The sequence below is a fragment of the Lipotes vexillifer genome, unplaced genomic scaffold (assembly GCF_000442215.2).
Source record: "Lipotes vexillifer unplaced genomic scaffold, Lipotes_vexillifer_v1.1 scaffold153, whole genome shotgun sequence".
NCBI classification, from domain to species: Eukaryota; Metazoa; Chordata; class Mammalia; order Artiodactyla; family Lipotidae; genus Lipotes; species Lipotes vexillifer.
Window position 1 is genome coordinate 5,095,735 of NW_006774670.1, and position 18,745 is coordinate 5,114,479.

Genomic DNA, 18,745 nt, shown 5'->3' on the forward strand with positions numbered 1-18,745 from the left:
CTGAGCTGTCTGCGCCGCAGGTCGGCGAAAGACCGAGGGCTAGGCTCCAGGTTACGCCTAGGTCAGGTTCTAGTTTCCCGGTATTCCAGAGCCCGCTCTTGCCGTCTGGCCCCCGCTTCCCTCCCTGTGTCCCCATCCTGCCTCACAACGCTGAGGTGGTGCCGCGTGCGCGCCAGGTCAGCCATACTCTGGGGCTGCGGCCTAGGGGGACCGGAAGGTCCAGGCCCCCTTTCCGGTCTCCCCAGCAGCCTAGAGGGCCTGCCTCGTCTTTCGGTCCCCTAGACTCTGTGGATCAGACGTGGCCAGCGGCTTACTCCACTCCCACGCCTTCCGGTCCCATGGGTCCGCCGCACCCTCCGGGCCTGCGGCCGAGGGTTTAGTCAGATTACCTCCGACCCGCCGCTTCTGAGAAGGAGGCGCCTCACGTCAAAAGGATGCTGAGTCCCGTCATGACTGGACCAGTTAGTGATCCCCGTCCTGATCCCTGGGTAGAGAAGTGGGACGGCCCTCCAGGCACATTTTCCAAATACTCCTGCCACATTCGGGATCTGAGATGTCTGTGCATGATATATAGCAGAGAGCATGCAAGATATAAGTGCCGCCTAAGAGGAAGTGAAATTAACGTATGGAGTCTCCCACTTTTAGTGAGAGCAGTTCTGTTCCTGTTTCCCCACTCCAAGGTCATCTTAAACGTCAAATTTAAAGAAAGAAAGCACAGTCATGACTTTTTATTTCCTCTCACTGGATTAAGAATTACATCATCTAGATGGACCTACAGATTATCATGCCAAGTGAAGTAAATCAGACAAATATATGATATTGCTTATATGTGGAATCTAAAACAAAAATGATACAAATGAACTTATTTACAAAATAGAAGTAGACTCACAGACATAGAAAACAAACTTATGGTTACCAAAGGGGAAAGGGGAGGGAGGGATAAATTAGGAGTTTGGGATTAACATATACACACAACTGTATATAATGTAAATAACTGACAAGGACCTAATGTATAGCACAGGGAACTATACTCAAGATCTTGTAATAAACTATAATGGAAAAGAATCTGTAAAATTATATACATACATATATATATATATATATATGAATAACTGATTCACTTTGCTGTATACCTGAAACTAACACAACATTGTAAATCAACTATACTTCAATTAAATTTTTTTAAAAAAATAATTACAGGGACTTCCCTGGTGGCACAGTGGTTAAGAATCCGCCTGCCAATGCAGGGGACACAAGTTCCAGCCCTGGTCCGGGAAGATGCCACATGCCGTGGAGCAACTAAGCCTGTGCGCCACAACTACTGAGCCTGCCCTCTAGGGCCCGCGAGCCACAACTACTGATTAGAGCCTGTGCTCCGCAACAAGAGAGGCCACCACAAGTCCACGCACCGCAATGAAGAGTAGCCCCCACTTGCCACAACTAGAGAAAGCCCGTGCACAGCAACGAAGACCCAACACAGCCATAAATAAATAAATAAATAAATTTTTAAAAAGGGAAAAGCTTTTTAAAAAAAAAAGAACGATACATTCCCTGCCTTCGTAAATTTTACTCTCTATGGGGAACATCAATCACACAGCTACATGTAAAATTATAACTTTATTAAGGAGAGACACATAGTCTTGTGGGAATACACAATAGAAGTATCTAACATAGTAGGTCAGGGATGCTTCTTCAAGTTTTGATAATTAAGCTCCTAAAAGAAACATAGGTATTAACTAGAGGAAACAAAGAGGGTGGTTAGAAGAATAAAAAGGATGAATGTAGGGAGAGCAATTCAGAGCTAATTATAGTCATCAAGAATTAGAAGCAGCATGTCCAGGGTAGTAGTCATGGAGATTTAGAGCAAAGAACAGACTCAAGAGATGATCAGGGAATAGAAGTTATACCCCTCACCCATCCCTCCCATCTCACACCAAGGGTGACACTATCTTGGCTTGACAGTAAAGGTTAGTTTTGCCTTGCACAGATATATTTAAGGAAATCAATTTCTAGCTCAACTTCCACAGGTATTCCTTCCCAAAATTGATCTGCCCAAGAACAGTCCATTTTACAAAAGAAAGACTTACCTTTTACTCAAACAAAACTTACTATGATTCATTATCCGGGGTAAAATTCTGGGTGCCAAACAAAGGGATGAAGTGAATTCTGATTTGGGGGAAGTCTCTTATAGTGATTAATCAAGACACTTCAAATCTCTTTCCTCATTTTATATTTATTTTAAGGCTGAAGTTCAGAGTTAGAAACAGGGCACTTTGGACATTTTCTGAATTCCAAACAGAAGGTGCCATATAAATTTGTGACCTTGATTATTTTAAAAGCAATTTAAGTATTTTGCAGGACTACGAAAATTTTCAAGAGATACTGGATAAAATTGACATGAATAAAATTTACAGGATTTATTCAGTAAAGTATTTCAACTTAGTTATATCAAATCTTAAAATATTTTTTCCACTTGTAGGTTTCATCGTATATAATGTTTAATATTTTTATTAACAAAATTATGCCCACTTATATATAAAAACATATTAAATGTCAACTTAAAATGTGCTAAGCGTTGACCAAAATCAGAGCCATTCTCCATAATTTCGAAGGTGTTTAATCACACTGATTCTGGCACTAAGGACAGCAGCTGGAATTGTAGTTTTCTTAACCCTTTGAAGCTATCCATTTTTGTCTGCAAGTCTTACAAAATCTCTTGTAGTTTTTGCATTATAATCTTGCTGTTACTAGTGGCTTTACCCAACAATTGTATTAAAATAAATGACGATAGTTTTGAATCTGGAGTAGAGATTCTGTTTGGTTTGCTCACAGATGGAACCAAGTAAGTTTAGGTGAAAAGGTACAAATCAAGGCTTAGACCCCCTTCTGCCTCTGTGTGTATTTTGGCCAAATAGAGAAAAAAGAATTAAATGCCATCAACAGTATGGTTATTGAAGTGGGAGGGACACATATGAACCTATGTTAAGGGAGAGCATCAAGATTGCTTTGCATTGCATTTCTAAAAGGAAAAAAAAGTTTAAGATAGTATGACATTTTTCAAAATTCTCTTAGGAATATACAAGCAATAAAGTTAGAAATTATAGGTCTAGGATTTGCCAATGGGAGTGGATGGCTCTAGTTGTGTGGAAAACAAGATTACTAGAGGACATAATGGGACTGAGTATTGGAAGGCTTGTTTACTTGGATATTGATATCGGAATCACGGTAGGAAGAGTGTCAAAAAGACAAGCAGAAAATCCAGTGCTAAAATCGTCAAGGAATGAGGAGTAATCCAGAGGTCTATAAATGACTATGAAAGATAGGTTATCAAGTGGAATACTCTGACAACATGAGCTTCAAAAGAGTTGGTGAGTTTTAGGGAGGAGAGAGTGATAACTTGTCAGCCAAAACGAGGAACTGGGAAGTTCACTCTACATCTACATTCTTGGGTTATATAGTCTGGAAAAGAAAATAGCTCCCATTTGAGAGGGCAACGGGAGAGTCGATGCCCTTAGGAGATGCCATGTTTTGGTGAAGGGAATGTTCAGAGAAAAGGTTGAAGATACGGAGCTTTTGCTGATGATGACCCTTAAGTTTAGGAGTTTGGGGGCATGAGGAAGGGTATGAGATTGAATCAGCTGAGGGGGAATGGCTGAGTGGTGGCCTGGGAGTCTTGGACTTATGGATGCCAACACAAACAGGGGTATAGGACATGATAGGATTAATCAAGGTGGTCTCTAAGGCCAATTATCACAGCCAGGCCATGAGTACAGGGAGAGAGTAGGCAGGTAGGCTTGAGGGAGCCTTGGCAAAAACATGTAGATCTCAGTGGGTCTTCCTGTGAGACATGATGATATTGGTGCTGAGGCCAATAAAGGGGGGATATCACTGTGGAGGGGGCTCTGTGGGTATCCCCTGACAACTCTGCTCATACTCTTATCTTCCATCTTAAGGCAACAGTACAAACCTCTCCCTCTCTCCCTAGACCCTTATCCCACTCAAGTCACTACCACATTTCTCTGTTCCCATTCATTGTAAACCCCCTCCAAAGAGTTGCTTATACTTTGTCTCTCCTTCTGTACTCCCATTTCTTTCCTTAACTACTCCAGCTGGGTTTCCATCATCATCACTCCAACAAAACACCTTTTATCAAGTTCACCATGAATCCTTTCTGTCAAAATGTTCAATTCTCCATCCAATGCTTTTTCTCAGTAGAATTTGACACCATTGAGCCCTCCACCCTCTAGAGATTTACTTTCTTTTCAGGCTTCCAAGACATCACACTCACAGGGTTTTCTTCTTCTTTCACTGGTTGCTCCTTCTCAGTCTACTTTGCCAGCTCCTCTTTCTCGACCAGAGCTCTAAATATTGCAGTACTCCAAGTCCCAGTCCTGGGATTTCTTCTCTTCTCTTTCTTTTTTAATTGAAATATAGTTGACATACAACATTATGTTAGTTTCAGGAGTACTACGTAATGATTTGACATTTACATACATTATGAAATGATCACAAGTCTAGTAACAATCTGTTCCCATACAAAGTTATTACAATATTATTGACCATAGTCCTTATGCTGTATATTACATCCCTGTGGCTTATTTATAACTGGAGATCTGTGCCTCTTAATCTCCTTCACCTATTTTGCTCCCCCTGCTTCCCCTCCCTGCCCCCACCCCGTTCTCTCCTTTCTGGCAACCACCCATTTGTTCTGTGTATCTGTAAGTCTATTTTCATTTTGTTTTGTTTTGTTATTTATATTTCACATATCAATGAGATCATATGTATTTGTCTCTCTGACTCATTTATTTCACTTAGCATAATATCCTCTAGATTCATCCATGTCACAAATGGCAAGATTCCCTTTTGTTTCTTTTAATGACTGAGTAAAATTCTATTGTATGTATACCACATCTTCTTTATCCATTCATCTATCAATGGACACTTAGGTTGCTTGCATATCTTGACTACTGAAAATAATGCTACAATGAACATTGGTGTGCATATATCTTTTCAAATTAGTGTTTTGTTTTCTTCGGGTAAATACCTAGAAGTGAAATTGCAGGATCATATGGCAGTTCTAATTTTTTTGAGGAACCTCCATATTGTTTTCCATAGTGGCTGCACCAATCTACAATCCCACCAACAGTGCATGAGGGTTCCCTTTTCTCCACATCCTTGCCAACACTTGTTATTTCTTGCCTTTTGATGATAGTAATTCTGAGGGGTGTGAGGTGGTATCTCATTGTGGTTTTGAATTGCATTTCCCTGATGTCTAGTGACACTGAGCATCTTCATGTGCCTGTTGGCCATCTGTATGTCTTTGGAAAAATATCTATTCGGGTCCTCTGTCCATTTTTTAATCGGGTTGTTTGGTTGTTTTTTTTTTTGATATTGACTTGTATGAATTCTTTGTATAATTTGGATAGTAATCCCTTATCATATATATATTTTGCAAATGTCTTCTCCCATTCAGCAGGCTGCCCTTTTGGTAGTTTCCTAATTTTCCAAAAGCTTGGAAAATTTGATGTAGTCCAATTTATTCTTGCTTTTGTTTCCCTTGCCTGAGGAAACAGATCCAAAAAAATTTTGCTAAGACCAATGTCAAAGATCATACTGCCTATGTTTTCTTCTAGGAGTTTTATAGTTTCAGATTTTACATTTAAGTCTTTAATCCATTTTGAGTTAATTTTTGTATATGGTGTGAGAAAGCAATTCAGTTTGATTCTTTTGCATTTAGCTATCCAGTTTTCCCAACACCATTTTTTGAAGAGGTTTTTCACCATTGTGTATTCTTGCCTCCTTTGCTGTAGATTAATTGACCATATAAGCATGGGTTTACTTCTGGGCTTTCGATCCTGTTCCATTGATCCATTTTTCTCGTCTCTTGCCTTTATTGTCTCTTTAGGTGATTTTATCCAGTCCCAAAGACTCAAATACTATCTGTATTTCGTTGGCTTTTAGTATATCTCCCTTTGTCATGGAACCTTAAGTCCACACATCTCTATCCAACTACCTACTCAAGATCTCCACTTGAATGTCTAGCACTCAAAATCATCATAGCCAACACTGAAGTGTTGTTTTTCCTCTGTGGCAGTGACTGCCAGCTGACCCCAATAGCCACACTTTTCTTATTTAGTAATAGAATTCCCAAATTTTAGCTAGGCAGATATTTCCCATAATGAAGACTACATTGTCTAGCCTGCTTTGGGTATGGTCATATGAGGAAGTTCTGGCTAAGGGGATATGAGCAGAAGGGATATGTACAACATTCAGGACAAACCCTTAAATAGGCAGGCCCTCCATATTTCCTTCCCCTCCTTCCCTCTGGCTGGAGCACTGACCCAATGGGTGTTGTTTTGGAACTATCTTCGACCATGCAGAGAAGGACAACATTGGGTGGACTACAGACCAGGAGTTTGAGAAGCTCCACTGCTCTAGAGGTCAGTGGAGCAACAAGATAGAAAGAGTCTGAGTTCTGAATACCTGAAGCAAATACATCAGACCTAGACTGCTTATATCTTTGAGCTGTTACATGAAAGACAACTTAAGTCTATCTGGTTTAAGCCACTGGAGTCTCTTTATTCCAGCAAGTTAACCTGTATCCAAACTAATATTTGCTTCCAATCTGTTCCTTCTCACCCTTCATTTCCCTTACCATAAACCTTTCTCATCTCAATATGTTATCATCAACCACCCAGTTGCTCAAGTCCCCAAACTGATGCCATTCTTGTTTTCTCTCTTCCCTCCCATTCATTGCTGGCCATCACTGTGACCTACGGGCTCTACCTCCAAAATATATCCCAAATCTGATCCTTTCTTATAATCGCACTGCCACAACCTTACTCAAAGCCACTAGCATCTCTTATCTGGACTCCAGTGGCTTCCTGACTCATTCTTGATGCACAGTTCATCTTCCACACAGCAGCCAGAGTGAGATTATAAATCATAAATCAGATCATTTATCCCCCACCCCCTGCCCTAATGGCTTTTATACTCATAATAAAATCTGAAGTCCTCACTGTTTTGAGTTTTTTTTTTTTTTTTGGCTGTGTCACGCAGCTTGTGCAATCCCAGTTCCTCACCCAGGGACTGTACCCAGCCCCCAGTGGTGAAAGCATGTAGTCCTAACCACTGGACTGCCAGGGAATTCCCCGAAGTTTTGGATTCCAAGATCCTACAAGATGTAGACCTTACTTCTGATCTCATGCTGTACCAGTCATTTGGCCTTATTCTGGTCCCTTGAAAATGTCACGTCTGTTTCAGTCTCAGGGCCTTTGTACTTGTTTCTCTTGGAAGACTGCCCAGATCTTCACATAGATGAATCATTCAGTTCTCAACTCAAATATCATCTCTTCAGAAAGCTCTTTTACCTTGATTGTATTTTAACTTCCCTTTAGCAATTAGCAGCCCTTGAAATAATATTGTTAGCTTTTGTATTTGTCCACCACCTGTAATTAGAGTATAAACTTCTTGAAGACAGGGACTAAAAACAAATGATCTTACCACCATGAGAATTCATTTTTTCTGAAGATCACAAATTCTAATTATGTGAAGAATGAATTATTTACCCTATTAACATAATTTTGACCCAACTCCTTACAAAGTAATAATCCTACTTTTATTCCTTTTTATGACAGTGGTGTTTTTGTTTCATGGCTTTTTTAAAACAAAAAACACAGGGGCTTCCCTGGTGGCGCAGTGGTTGAGAGTCCGCCTGCCGATGCAGGGGACACGGGTTCGTGCCCTGGTCTGCGAAAATCCCACATGCTGCGGAGCGGCTGGGCCCGTGAGCCATGGCCGCTGAGCCTGCGCTCCACAACGGGAGAGACCACAGCGGTGAGAGGCCCGTGTACTGCAAAAAAACCCCCAAAAAACAAAAAAAAAAACCAAAAAACACAGAATCTTCACATTAACTGAACAGGCCTCTGTTATGGCCATCCATGAAGGATGACATCTCCCTTCCTCACCCCCATGAAAAAAAATATTGACAAAATAAAAAAGCATTATTTTTAGGCATCAGGAAAAACTGTTAAATATCACTATAAAATACAATTCTACTGCAGTGGAATTCAGGGTTTCAGTGAATTCCCTGCCTATACATAGAAATCCATTAGGATGAAGGAAATGATTAATTTTCACTTTTGTTTCTATTTTGTTTTTCATCTCTAGAACTAAGCACAAGGTTTAACATTCTTTATGGTCAGTGGTTCTCACCCTTAGCTGCCATTGGAACCACTTGTAGATGCTTAGGCCAAACTTCATACCAATTAAGCCCATTCTAGAATCTCTGAGGTCAAGGCGTCAGTGGTTTTTAACGCTCTCTAGGTGAATGCAGTGTGCAGCCAAAGTTGAGAACTACTGCTCTAATAGTTTGCTCTTTAACTTTTCTTGCAATGGATTTGTTCACTTATTAGTCAAAATTTGCTTTCCAGTTTATCTTCCAAGGATTTTAAACTATTGATTGGAAACTGTGATATTATATTTAATATTTACTGTTTTTCACATTCCATATTCCTAAAGGTGCCATTGTTTAGTCCTAGTAGGGTGAATTCCTTCCAATGGAAATTCAGTGAAGTGTCTGAAATCCATAGTTTCCATACAAAGGTTTTGAAAAGGAAGAGTTGTATGTGTGTGTGTTGGGATGGTGAAGGCCCTTACATAACAATATTTAAGGCTTTACAAAGCATTTTTACACACATTTCATTTCTCACTTCAGTTTGGTGTAAGGTAGTATTATATCTGATAAATAAATGAGGAAAGTGATGCTCCAAATTAAGTAGGCTGCCCAAGGGTCACATAGCTTGTATTCCTTAGTCAAGGCATAAGCTGCTTAAAATACCATTAGTCTTTTAGTTACTGAAAGCTAACATATATAGTTTCATAAGAAGGGAACTTATTGCAACAGATTGAATGCAGAAGTAGAAATGATAACCCAGCTTTCTTCTATTAAGCCAGCCGTTAAAGAGATTTGCAAAATTGTAAAACAGCGCCACTCTTTTCATTAAATTTTCATGGTAGAAAATGGTTATTTTCATTGACAGCATTTTAACATGTATTGGGGTGTATTGTTGTTTTAAAATACTTAATACTTTTAAGCGTTCTTAGTTTTAATTTTAGACATAGTATGTATTGATAGATATAACCCATATAAACAAAACCTCTTTGGGGTCCCCAAACCAGAAAGTTTGAGAATCTCTACAAGCTATCACTATATACTTTGGCCTCTGGCATATTTTTTTTTTAGTTGTGAGAAAAACTAAAAGTCTGAATAAATTGTTTACCATGCCCGGTTCACACAAAGCTAGCTTATTTAGCATTTTTCCCCAAGTCTAAACACGATCAACAATACTAAATATTTTTATTGTACATGAGAAGATTGCTACAACGAAAATAGAAGTTTGAGAACTGGATGCAAACATGTGATAAAGAAGATCAATGTAGGACTTCACTGGTGGCACAGTGATTAAGAATCCGCCTGCCAGTGCAGGGGATGTGGGTTCAATCCCTGGTCGGGGAAGATCCCACATGCCACGGAGCAACTAAGCCCTTGTGCCACAACTACTGAGCCTGTGCTCTAGAGCCCGTTCTCTGCAACAAGAGAAGCCACTGCAATGAGAAGCCCACGCACTGCAACGAAGAGTAAATACACAAAATAAATACATACAAAAGGCACTCTTTGGCACTGAATTAATGAGTGACTGTATAACAAATACATTTCCTTAAAAACAACACAGATTTTTCCACAATGCTGAGTCTGCTATGTGGTACTTATGTTCTTTAATTCTGCTCAGTTTTTCAAAGTGAATAGAAACAATGCAATTTAAATCCTTTCATTATCAAGACATAGCCTGAGTTTAGCTTATGAGCAGTGTAGGGTGTAGGACCATATATTTAAATGGTCAGACCTCTGGCATCACAAGGATTGTAAATAACTTTTTTCTCATTCCTAAATTTTCTAAAAATAAGCAGAGCTTTGTATAATCCCACATGCACGGAGCAACTAAGCCCTTGTGCCACAACTACTGAGCCTGTGCTCTAGAGCCCGTTCTCTGCAACAAGAGAAGCCACTGCAATGAGAAGCCCACGCACTGCAACGAAGAGTAAATACACAAAATAAATACATACAAAAGGCACTCTTTGGCACTGAATTAATGAGTGACTGTATAACAAATACATTTCCTTAAAAACAACACAGATTTTTCCACAATGCTGAGTCTGCTATGTGGTACTTATGTTCTTTAATTCTGCTCAGTTTTTCAAAGTGAATAGAAACAATGCAATTTAAATCCTTTCATTATCAAGACATAGCCTGAGTTTAGCTTATGAGCAGTGTAGGGTGTAGGACCATATATTTAAATGGTCAGACCTCTGGCATCACAAGGATTGTAAATAACTTTTTTCTCATTCCTAAATTTTCTAAAAATAAGCAGAGCTTTGTATAAGGGAATAATAAGTATTACTTGATATGAAAGTTGCTTTATTCTTAAAACTTCACGTATTGTTGTGCATCCCTACATTTTCCCTGCCTCCAGACATCTCCCTCCTCCCTATCAACAGACATCTCAATTTAGCATCTGATGGCTTAAAATGGTTTCTATAATCTAGTCCTGAATAACACCCATTTTAAAGCATGAACAGTTAAGCAATAAAAATAAACACTTGTTGAAATGTTTATTGAACAAACGTAATCAATTTGTTTGAGAAAAGATATGCAGGGTTAAGTTTCTTGTGAGGAAAAATCACATTGATAACTCCAGTTTTTAAAAAACCTAAACATGGGAGGTAATCATGGTTGGTGTTTACAGAACATTTTGGGGGGTGGGGGAGAACCAATTTTATAAATTGAGATTCTGAGCTGAGAAAACTATCAGATGAAATGGCAGGGATCAAAAACTTATTTTATTAGAATTCCATTTTCTGGGTGGAAAACTAGTATTGCAGAGCCATTTAATGAAAACAGTTTTGCTGGGGATTCAGATATGCACTGACATACAGTGACAAAGTTTAGATTGAGACTTTGTCACTATCTCCAGGAAGTTATATATTTCACAAATTTTGCTATTTTAACACTTAAGTATCACACAGACACTGACATCATAATCATACCAGAAAAACTATACTATTTTTATGTGTATGGTCATTAATGATCTTTTTTTTAAAAATATTTATTTTGGCTGTGCTGGGTCTTAGTTGCAGCATGTGGGATCTTCGTTGCGGCATGTTTAGTTGTGGCATGTGGGTTCTTTGGTTGCGGCATGAGTGTGGGATCTAGTTCCCCGACCAGGGATCGAACCCGGCCCCCCTGCACTGGGAGTGCAGAGTCTCACCCACTGGACTACCAGGTAAGTCCCTGATCTTTAGTATCTGGATGCATTCCAGGTCATAGAGCAAACACAAACTTTCAGTTTTGGGTGTTTTCAGTACAGTTCTTGTGTAGCTCCTTTTGAGTAACATATGTCCGCTCAAATAATTAACACGGTTGGATATTATACCCTCAAAGCAAATGTCTACTGAACCTGTATTCTAGGAAGAAATAAAAAAGAATAACAAAAGAAATGTAATTGCAACCTAATTTCCTAGAGACTCTTAGAATACTTACTTTTGAATACTGGCCCCATACTGTTAGTACATAAATATTCTTCTTGTAACTCAAAGTTCATCTTAGGAATTTTTAGTCAGGGGTAAAAAATCTTACAAAGAAACTGTTTAATAAAGGATGTTAACATTTTACTAAGCAAGAGATGCTCACTTCTCTTCCCACAAAAGCCAAACAGATAACAGTGAGTGTTACTAATGTTTTCTATTTATTCATTAATAAAAAGTGCATAGTACAAGCCCTTTATCCCAATCCAAGTACTCAGTAAAAGATTACAATAAACCCTGGATGGCACAAACATGATTTGTTTGGCATGATTTAAACATTTAAAAACAGCAATTAACATTTGGTACATCACATGACCACCTTTGCTTTTAACAAAGTAATCATCAGACATGATAACAAATACATGACTTCTCATTTAGAAATATTATAATGTTAAGACTAAACCTACTATTGCAACAACAAAAATTTAACCCATTAACTTAAACTCTCTCCATTTCTCCTTCAAGTTGTTCTGTGTCTTAAGCTGAGCTCGTCAAATTTTAGCACATATTCATTTAGAGTGACAGACTTTGATTCAGGGTGACAGACTTCTGAGGTTCCTTTGAAGATTTAAGATAAAGATAATTCTATAAACACTGTAATATCGCGTACCACAAAGACACTAAAAGTAACCATGGAAGAGCTGTATTTAATAGTTACTTCTGAAACTTTCTCCAAGTAGTTTAAAATATGACTTGCTGACCATGGGATAGTGCTTGGATAAATACATGATAAAATCTTTTACTATACACAGCTCCAATGTTAACTTTTTCCATGTGGAAAGCAAAAAAACATTATTTTGCATAAAAGACCATTAAATAACTCTAAAACAAAATAAACTCTTAATGGCATTTGTGGAATGTTTAAGAGCCAAAAGTGATTAAAATGTGAAGCTTTATCTTTCTTTTTTCCAGATTATTTAAAAATGACAGTAGCCACAGTTCAGGTGAATGTTTATAAGCCAAGTAATGAGTAAGAGTGTGCTCAATAAAAAGGCCACATGTAGAAGCTTTAGGAATTAAAGAGAATAATGTGAATTATTAGTTAGGGTAATAGAAATACTTTATGTGCTATGGCACACTGTCTTTGTCAGGAGTGCAGAGAAATTTTACAAGCAAAAAAACCAAGACTTAATACTTCACTAAAAACTTTTGTTACTAATTAAATAGATGGTCCAAATAGGAAAAGGTTAATATTCTAATGTAATGTCAATTAAGTATATGTGACAGAAATGAACAACTAGGAACAAGAACCCAGATTTCCAGTTCTCTAGCTAACACTAGACATTCTGTTTCCATGTCACAGCCACTTCTTCAACCAGTCAATTCTTAATTATTTGTGAGCCACAGATTCAGTGAACACATCAGTATCTTATCCATAGACTAGCCTTCTAGCAGCCTAGAGAGCAGATTGTTAGGACGTATGTGCTAGCCTTCAAAGTTCAGGAGCAAAGACAGAAAAAGGAATGCTTATAGGGATTTAGCTCCATTTAAGCCATTCCTGCCTCTCTGCTTTAAATGCTTTAAGAGTTGTAGAGCTGGGAAGGCTTCTAATAGGCCATATTGAGAGAAAAAACCTGAAATCTATGGTGTTCATTTATCCAGGATTTGACTTACCTGTGTTACAATACCCCTCAATTAACACAAGTAATTAAGAGTAGGTTATATTATTTCAAGAAGTTGAGGACAAAGCCAAGATGCACAGGAGGAATGCAAGCAGTCAATAATGGACTATATAATGAAATGAAGCCCTTACAGTGTTTATAGCCTAGAATATAATCATAATAAAGGGGAAAAAATACCCTATGAGCATCACATAATTGTATCAGAGACTCTATTAAACAGTACAATGATATAGAGAAGTTTATTCAATTCATACAAGTAATTTCTCAGATCTACACAGTTAAAAGCTAAACTGATCTAGCGGGGGAAAATCCTTACATTGATAGCAAAATATGTTCCAGCCCCCATAAATCATCTGCAATCACTTGCTAGGAAAAAATTCCATAAGCACACAGGTCATGCAGAATTTTTTTATGCCATTTGTATTCATTTTCTATCAAACTGAAAAAAAAAATGCAACCTTTTACATTTTTTCACATTTCAAATTTTTACTTATATTAATGCTCCTCCCCACCCCAATCCATCCTATTACCAAACAAGAATGAGACAGAGGTTGAGAAAAAAAAAGATCCTTGATGTTTCTCATATTCCTCCTTTTCCCTTGGAGTAAATCAAGAATTCATTAAATATTGTTTAAAGTCAGAAAGATAACAAGACTCAAAATTTTTTCTTCAAAGAAAATAATAGAGTAAATAAGTAAACAGGATTCAAATATCAGTAACCAAACAGGCCCCCAATACAGCTTTAAGATAGTTTCATTTAACAGGGAAGTTTTACAACAGAAAAGCAGCTTCCTGAGAGGCACCCACTTCAAAAATAAATTATAGCTTAAATTATTACTGTATAGATTACACCTGGCAAATGCAGAAAGAATTAAATTTTTTCCTCCTTTCATGAACTGTGTAAGGCTAGTGTACAGTGGCTTACAAATTTCATATAATGGACTGTAAATCATCCACCATGTTTAAATCATGTTTAAGTTTTCTTATATTAGACATTTTTATGGGAATAAAAACTTAGTAAACAATTACTTCATTTCTTCTTTCCTCCTTTTCTTTGCCACATAAGCCAGTTGTAGTGGATGATACAGATTTCAGCTGTAACTTGTAAAATATTCCAAAGGCTGTCACAGTCCCAAGAACTAGAGAAAACTGCCATCCACAAATAAACTACCAAGGTTAAGTGTAAATACAATGTGGTTCTAATTTTCTTTCATACAATCTCAGATAACCCCAAATAACTTTATAAATACCTTATTAAAAAAAAATTTTAAACCCATCAAGACTATTTTAAAATATTTAAATGTAGAGATCTCAAATTTCCTTCAATCATTATCACAAAAAGTATGATCACAGTTACAAACAGAATGAATGGAATGTTTAAGTTTAGGATAACCAAAAAAGCCCCATGTAACTTTTTAATGTATCATTTACTCAAATATAGGAAAGGCGATAACACAGGAAGCAAAAATAAGCTTGCAAGTGAAATTTCTAGAAGCTCATGAAAACAATACCATCCCATATTGCAGATGCAAAAGAAAAAACAGTTCTAATGGGGTTCAGAGTACTCTGGTCATCTTCGTTCATTTGGTCGTGCAAGGTGTTAACTATTTTTACTTCCCATATCCACAAAGTTAGTCCACAGGAGGGGCTGGTGGATCCTGTCCCTGGCATTAAAGAGAGAGGAATTATGAAATTGACTTCTTAAATCTCCCAGTGCAACCAGTCTAACACAGTAAGAATTGGGCAGCAATGCCCCTCACCTTCCCATCCCAAATCATATACTTATTTGGACCTCTTGTACGTTTCTGCACAAGGGAGCACTAGATTAACACTGTGATTCACCGATGTTTGTCTCTTTCTTCCTTGTAGCATGGAAGAAAGGAAAATTTTGTAACAGTGATATTGACTTAGGTAAAAGTGCTCTCCCTGACAGCTCCAGAGGTGACATTTAAACCAATCAAGGTAGTCTCGTCCCTCTTGCTAAGGTGACTAAGTACAGTACAATCAAAGTGAAGCTAAAGACATATTTCTCACTACAGAATGTCAGTCAATGAGGAAGTATGTGGCACCAGTTGCAACTGGCAGCCGCCCTATAGGGACCAGAAAGGGAGTCCACCTTGGAATAAAGCTAATGGTCTAAGGAAAGAACCCGGGTCTTTGATGACGCTGTTAAACTTTCTAAACATTGATCCTACCTCTGGATTTTTTAATGTGTAAACCAATAAAGCCAATTACTTAAACCAGGCTGAACAGATTTTTTTTTTTTTTTTCCTGCGGTACACGGGCCTCTCACTGTTGTGGTCTCTCCCGTTGGGGAGCACAGCCTCCAGACGTGCAGGCTCAGCGGCCATGGCTCACAGGCCCAGCTGCTCCGCGGCATGTGAGATCTTCCCAGACTGGGGCACGAACCCGTGTTCCCTGCATCGGCAGGCGGACTCTCAACCACTGCGTCACCAGGGAAGCCCCTGAACAGATTTTTGTTACTTGTAATAGAAAGCTTCTGAACTGTAAAGGGAAGAGCAGACCTTTTAGGAATCTTCAGGAAGATTCCATTTATTTACTCTGACATGCTATATGAGGCCCTAGTTGAGGATAATGAACTTTTCTACTTGGAATTGGTCAATATGTTTTCTTGCTTATTCCTAGAGCTGTGGGACTATTATTTTTAGAACTGCTGGTCTACAATGAACTAAGGTTCAGGGGACTGTCACTTTTGAATGGCTTCTAATTGAGTTGGGTTTCTTTAGTTCCAAACATTGAGGATGTTGCTCTTTGATATGAAAGTAATAAAACTGTGCACATAAAGAAAAAAGGCTTAGGAGAAAGCACTTTATCAAGACAATATACAAGCTGTTTTATGGATACCCTCCTCTCCAAGAAAACCCTAAAATAAATTTAAGTCATTTTATATAGTGTTAATGATGCCTTCTTTCTTAACTAAAGGCAGCATGCTACATATATGCATGTTTTAATCCTTAAAAAACCCAAAGCACTGACCAGTTAACACTGCACATTTGCTTTCTCCTGTATAAGCAATTGGTCTAACCAAACTTCTTTTTAATAGTAACAACGAAGGATTGGGGAAAAGAAGCAATTATTTTAGGTTGGAGAAGGGAATTAGTGGGATAATTTGGTGTTCAACAAGTAAATCCGTCATGGAAATATTTTTAGAGGTAATATCCAAATCAAATGGGAAAGAAAAAAATATAAACATTGGTTCTGAAAATGATTAAAGGAATCCTTTAATGGAGGCTCTATCAAAAACTCCCTGTTGGGTCACTTTCAGTTAGGCTCTAAAAATGGCTGTAATCATGACTATCAAGATTTATCAACATGAATGATTCCTACCTCTCCTTTTGCCAGCTCAGTTGACCTACTGTGATGCAGAACTGGAAGAATGAAGTTGAGAGAAATAGGATGGGAAAACAGGTTTAGCCAGATAGGCTCAGTGTCTCAGTTGTATTTGATAGCGAAGACACAAGTGGAGAAAATGAAGAATGTGTGTGTAGAAACATTTGAACTCTAGCTACTAAGAGAATTTGGGGAGCTGGAAGCATACGAGGCAAGGGATCAACTGTGAGGTGGAGAGAACTGGGTAGTGGAAGACTGAGATTTGAGAAATACTGCTGTGGATTATTATGAACTGGATCATTTTTTATGTTTCTCACATGAGTAAAGATTGGAATTTACCTTAAAATGATTTGGGGGCTACTGGTCTGTACTTCTCTCTAAATGTAACTCCACAAAGATTAAGCCATTTGGGGTTTCAAGATTTACTAGGACTACATAGGAAGAACTTACTCCGTGAGCTAAATTTTCCTTTTGCTAATGCAGGTATTTCCGTCAAAACAAACTCCTCCCCTTTCCCAGACCACACCCATCCCCCCACCCTAAAACATTTCTAATCCACAACACTTACATTATGAGGACCAGTTGGTTTTCCAGTTAGGTTGGATCCTCTTAGATTAGGAGGTCTCAGTAGAAACAAGATCACTGCAATAACCATCCAGGCCATCAAGATCATAGTAATACTGATGCCATTATCACTAGGGGGTCCTGGTACTAAAGACAAACAGAAAATGTATTTGCAACAAAAACTGTAAAAAATTATAATATTGTTAGATAAATGTAAAAACAAATCCTAATGTTTAAATAGCAACTTGAAAAATTATGTTATATAAAAAAATGCATTAGTAATTTTAAGAATTAAATATTACAGCTTCAATTTCCCTTTCCTCCTGTGAGGAAATCTAAATGGTAAATGGTGTAAAATACTCATAAGCCAGAGCCTATTAAATAAAGATTTTTAATAGTATAGTAGTTCTTAATATTTTGGGGCAATGGAATCCTTTGAGAATTTGATAAAAAAGGACTCTCTTTCCACTATAAGAACCATGCATACACATTCAACAATTTTGCATGTAATTGCAGAAGATTCATGGACCCACAAAGCCACCAATCCATAGATATACTAAGATCTACAGAACTCAGGTTAAGACCACATGATACACAGTTAAGACACTCTAGGGGTGAGGAAATTATGCATTTTAATTACAGAAGTAGCATGAAAAAATAACAGAGCTTAAGGAAAAGGGGACACCCACGTTGTACAATATATGAATTAATATCCCTTTGTGACATTCTCAAACAAATAGATATTAATTTGGCATTCCTTTTTGCAAAAAGAATTTGGATTCAGACCTAGATATTATAGTCTATGCCTTTATCAAGAGAAAAAAGTCAGGTTTCTGGGTAGGTATCAGTCTTCCAGCTCCTTAAAGCAGCCACATCTTAAATATTTATTTAAGTACCTAGCACAGTGCCTAGTTCATGGTATGAACTTAACAAATTTCTAATAAATGAAATGTATATTAGAGAACTCAAAGTATCAAAAATGAAAATTCTATAAGATTAGATTTAAATAGCCTGTCAAGACTATGTATAAATGTTTGGTTTTGGTCTCACTGCCTCAGGAAAAAGTAAAAGAAATCCAGACAAGATTCTGAAACTAAGCAGATGCATTATGCATTACATTGAGGTCCACAGGCCCAGGGCCGAGGTGGCACTGCTGAGGCCAAAGGGGACAAAGTCAAGCAAAGAGCTGAGCTATCCCAAGAGCAGACTGGAGAGGAACCTAGTCTCTGTTCCAACCCAATCACTTCTCCAGGAACAAGTAACACAGTACTCAGGGGTCATCAATTTGCAATGCTTATCACACAATGAATCAGCATTTCCCCCCTCTATACCCATATCCATTCCTTTCCTTGTTCCCTCCTATTATATGTGCCTCCCTTCATAACTAAAAACCAATTTCTCCACTTAAGTTTTGGATCCCATCACTCTTGCAGAAATTTATCCATTATCCTCTCTTTTGTGAACTCAACACCCTCTTCTCCATTGCAGCCATCCCATAATCACTTAAACATGATAGTTTCTCCCATATTTAAAAAATATATATATATATCCTTCCCTCAACCTCT

At 38.0% G+C, this 18,745-nt stretch overlaps 1 protein-coding gene across 1 annotated transcript in view; it reads right to left on the bottom strand.

Moving 5' to 3' along the window:
- Positions 1 to 14,217: 14,217 nt before the first annotated feature.
- The window catches only part of SMIM14 (small integral membrane protein 14), a 61,411-nt gene continuing 56,883 nt past the window's right edge, over positions 14,218 to 18,745 (bottom strand). Inside the window, exons 4-5 of the mRNA XM_007449424.1 lie at positions 17,185 to 17,327; positions 14,218 to 14,929 (exon numbers count right to left, since the gene is read on the bottom strand). Coding sequence (XP_007449486.1) covers positions 14,897 to 14,929; positions 17,185 to 17,327 — 176 coding nt within the window. The 3' untranslated portion in view covers positions 14,218 to 14,896. The remainder of the gene's footprint in view (positions 14,930 to 17,184; positions 17,328 to 18,745) is intronic.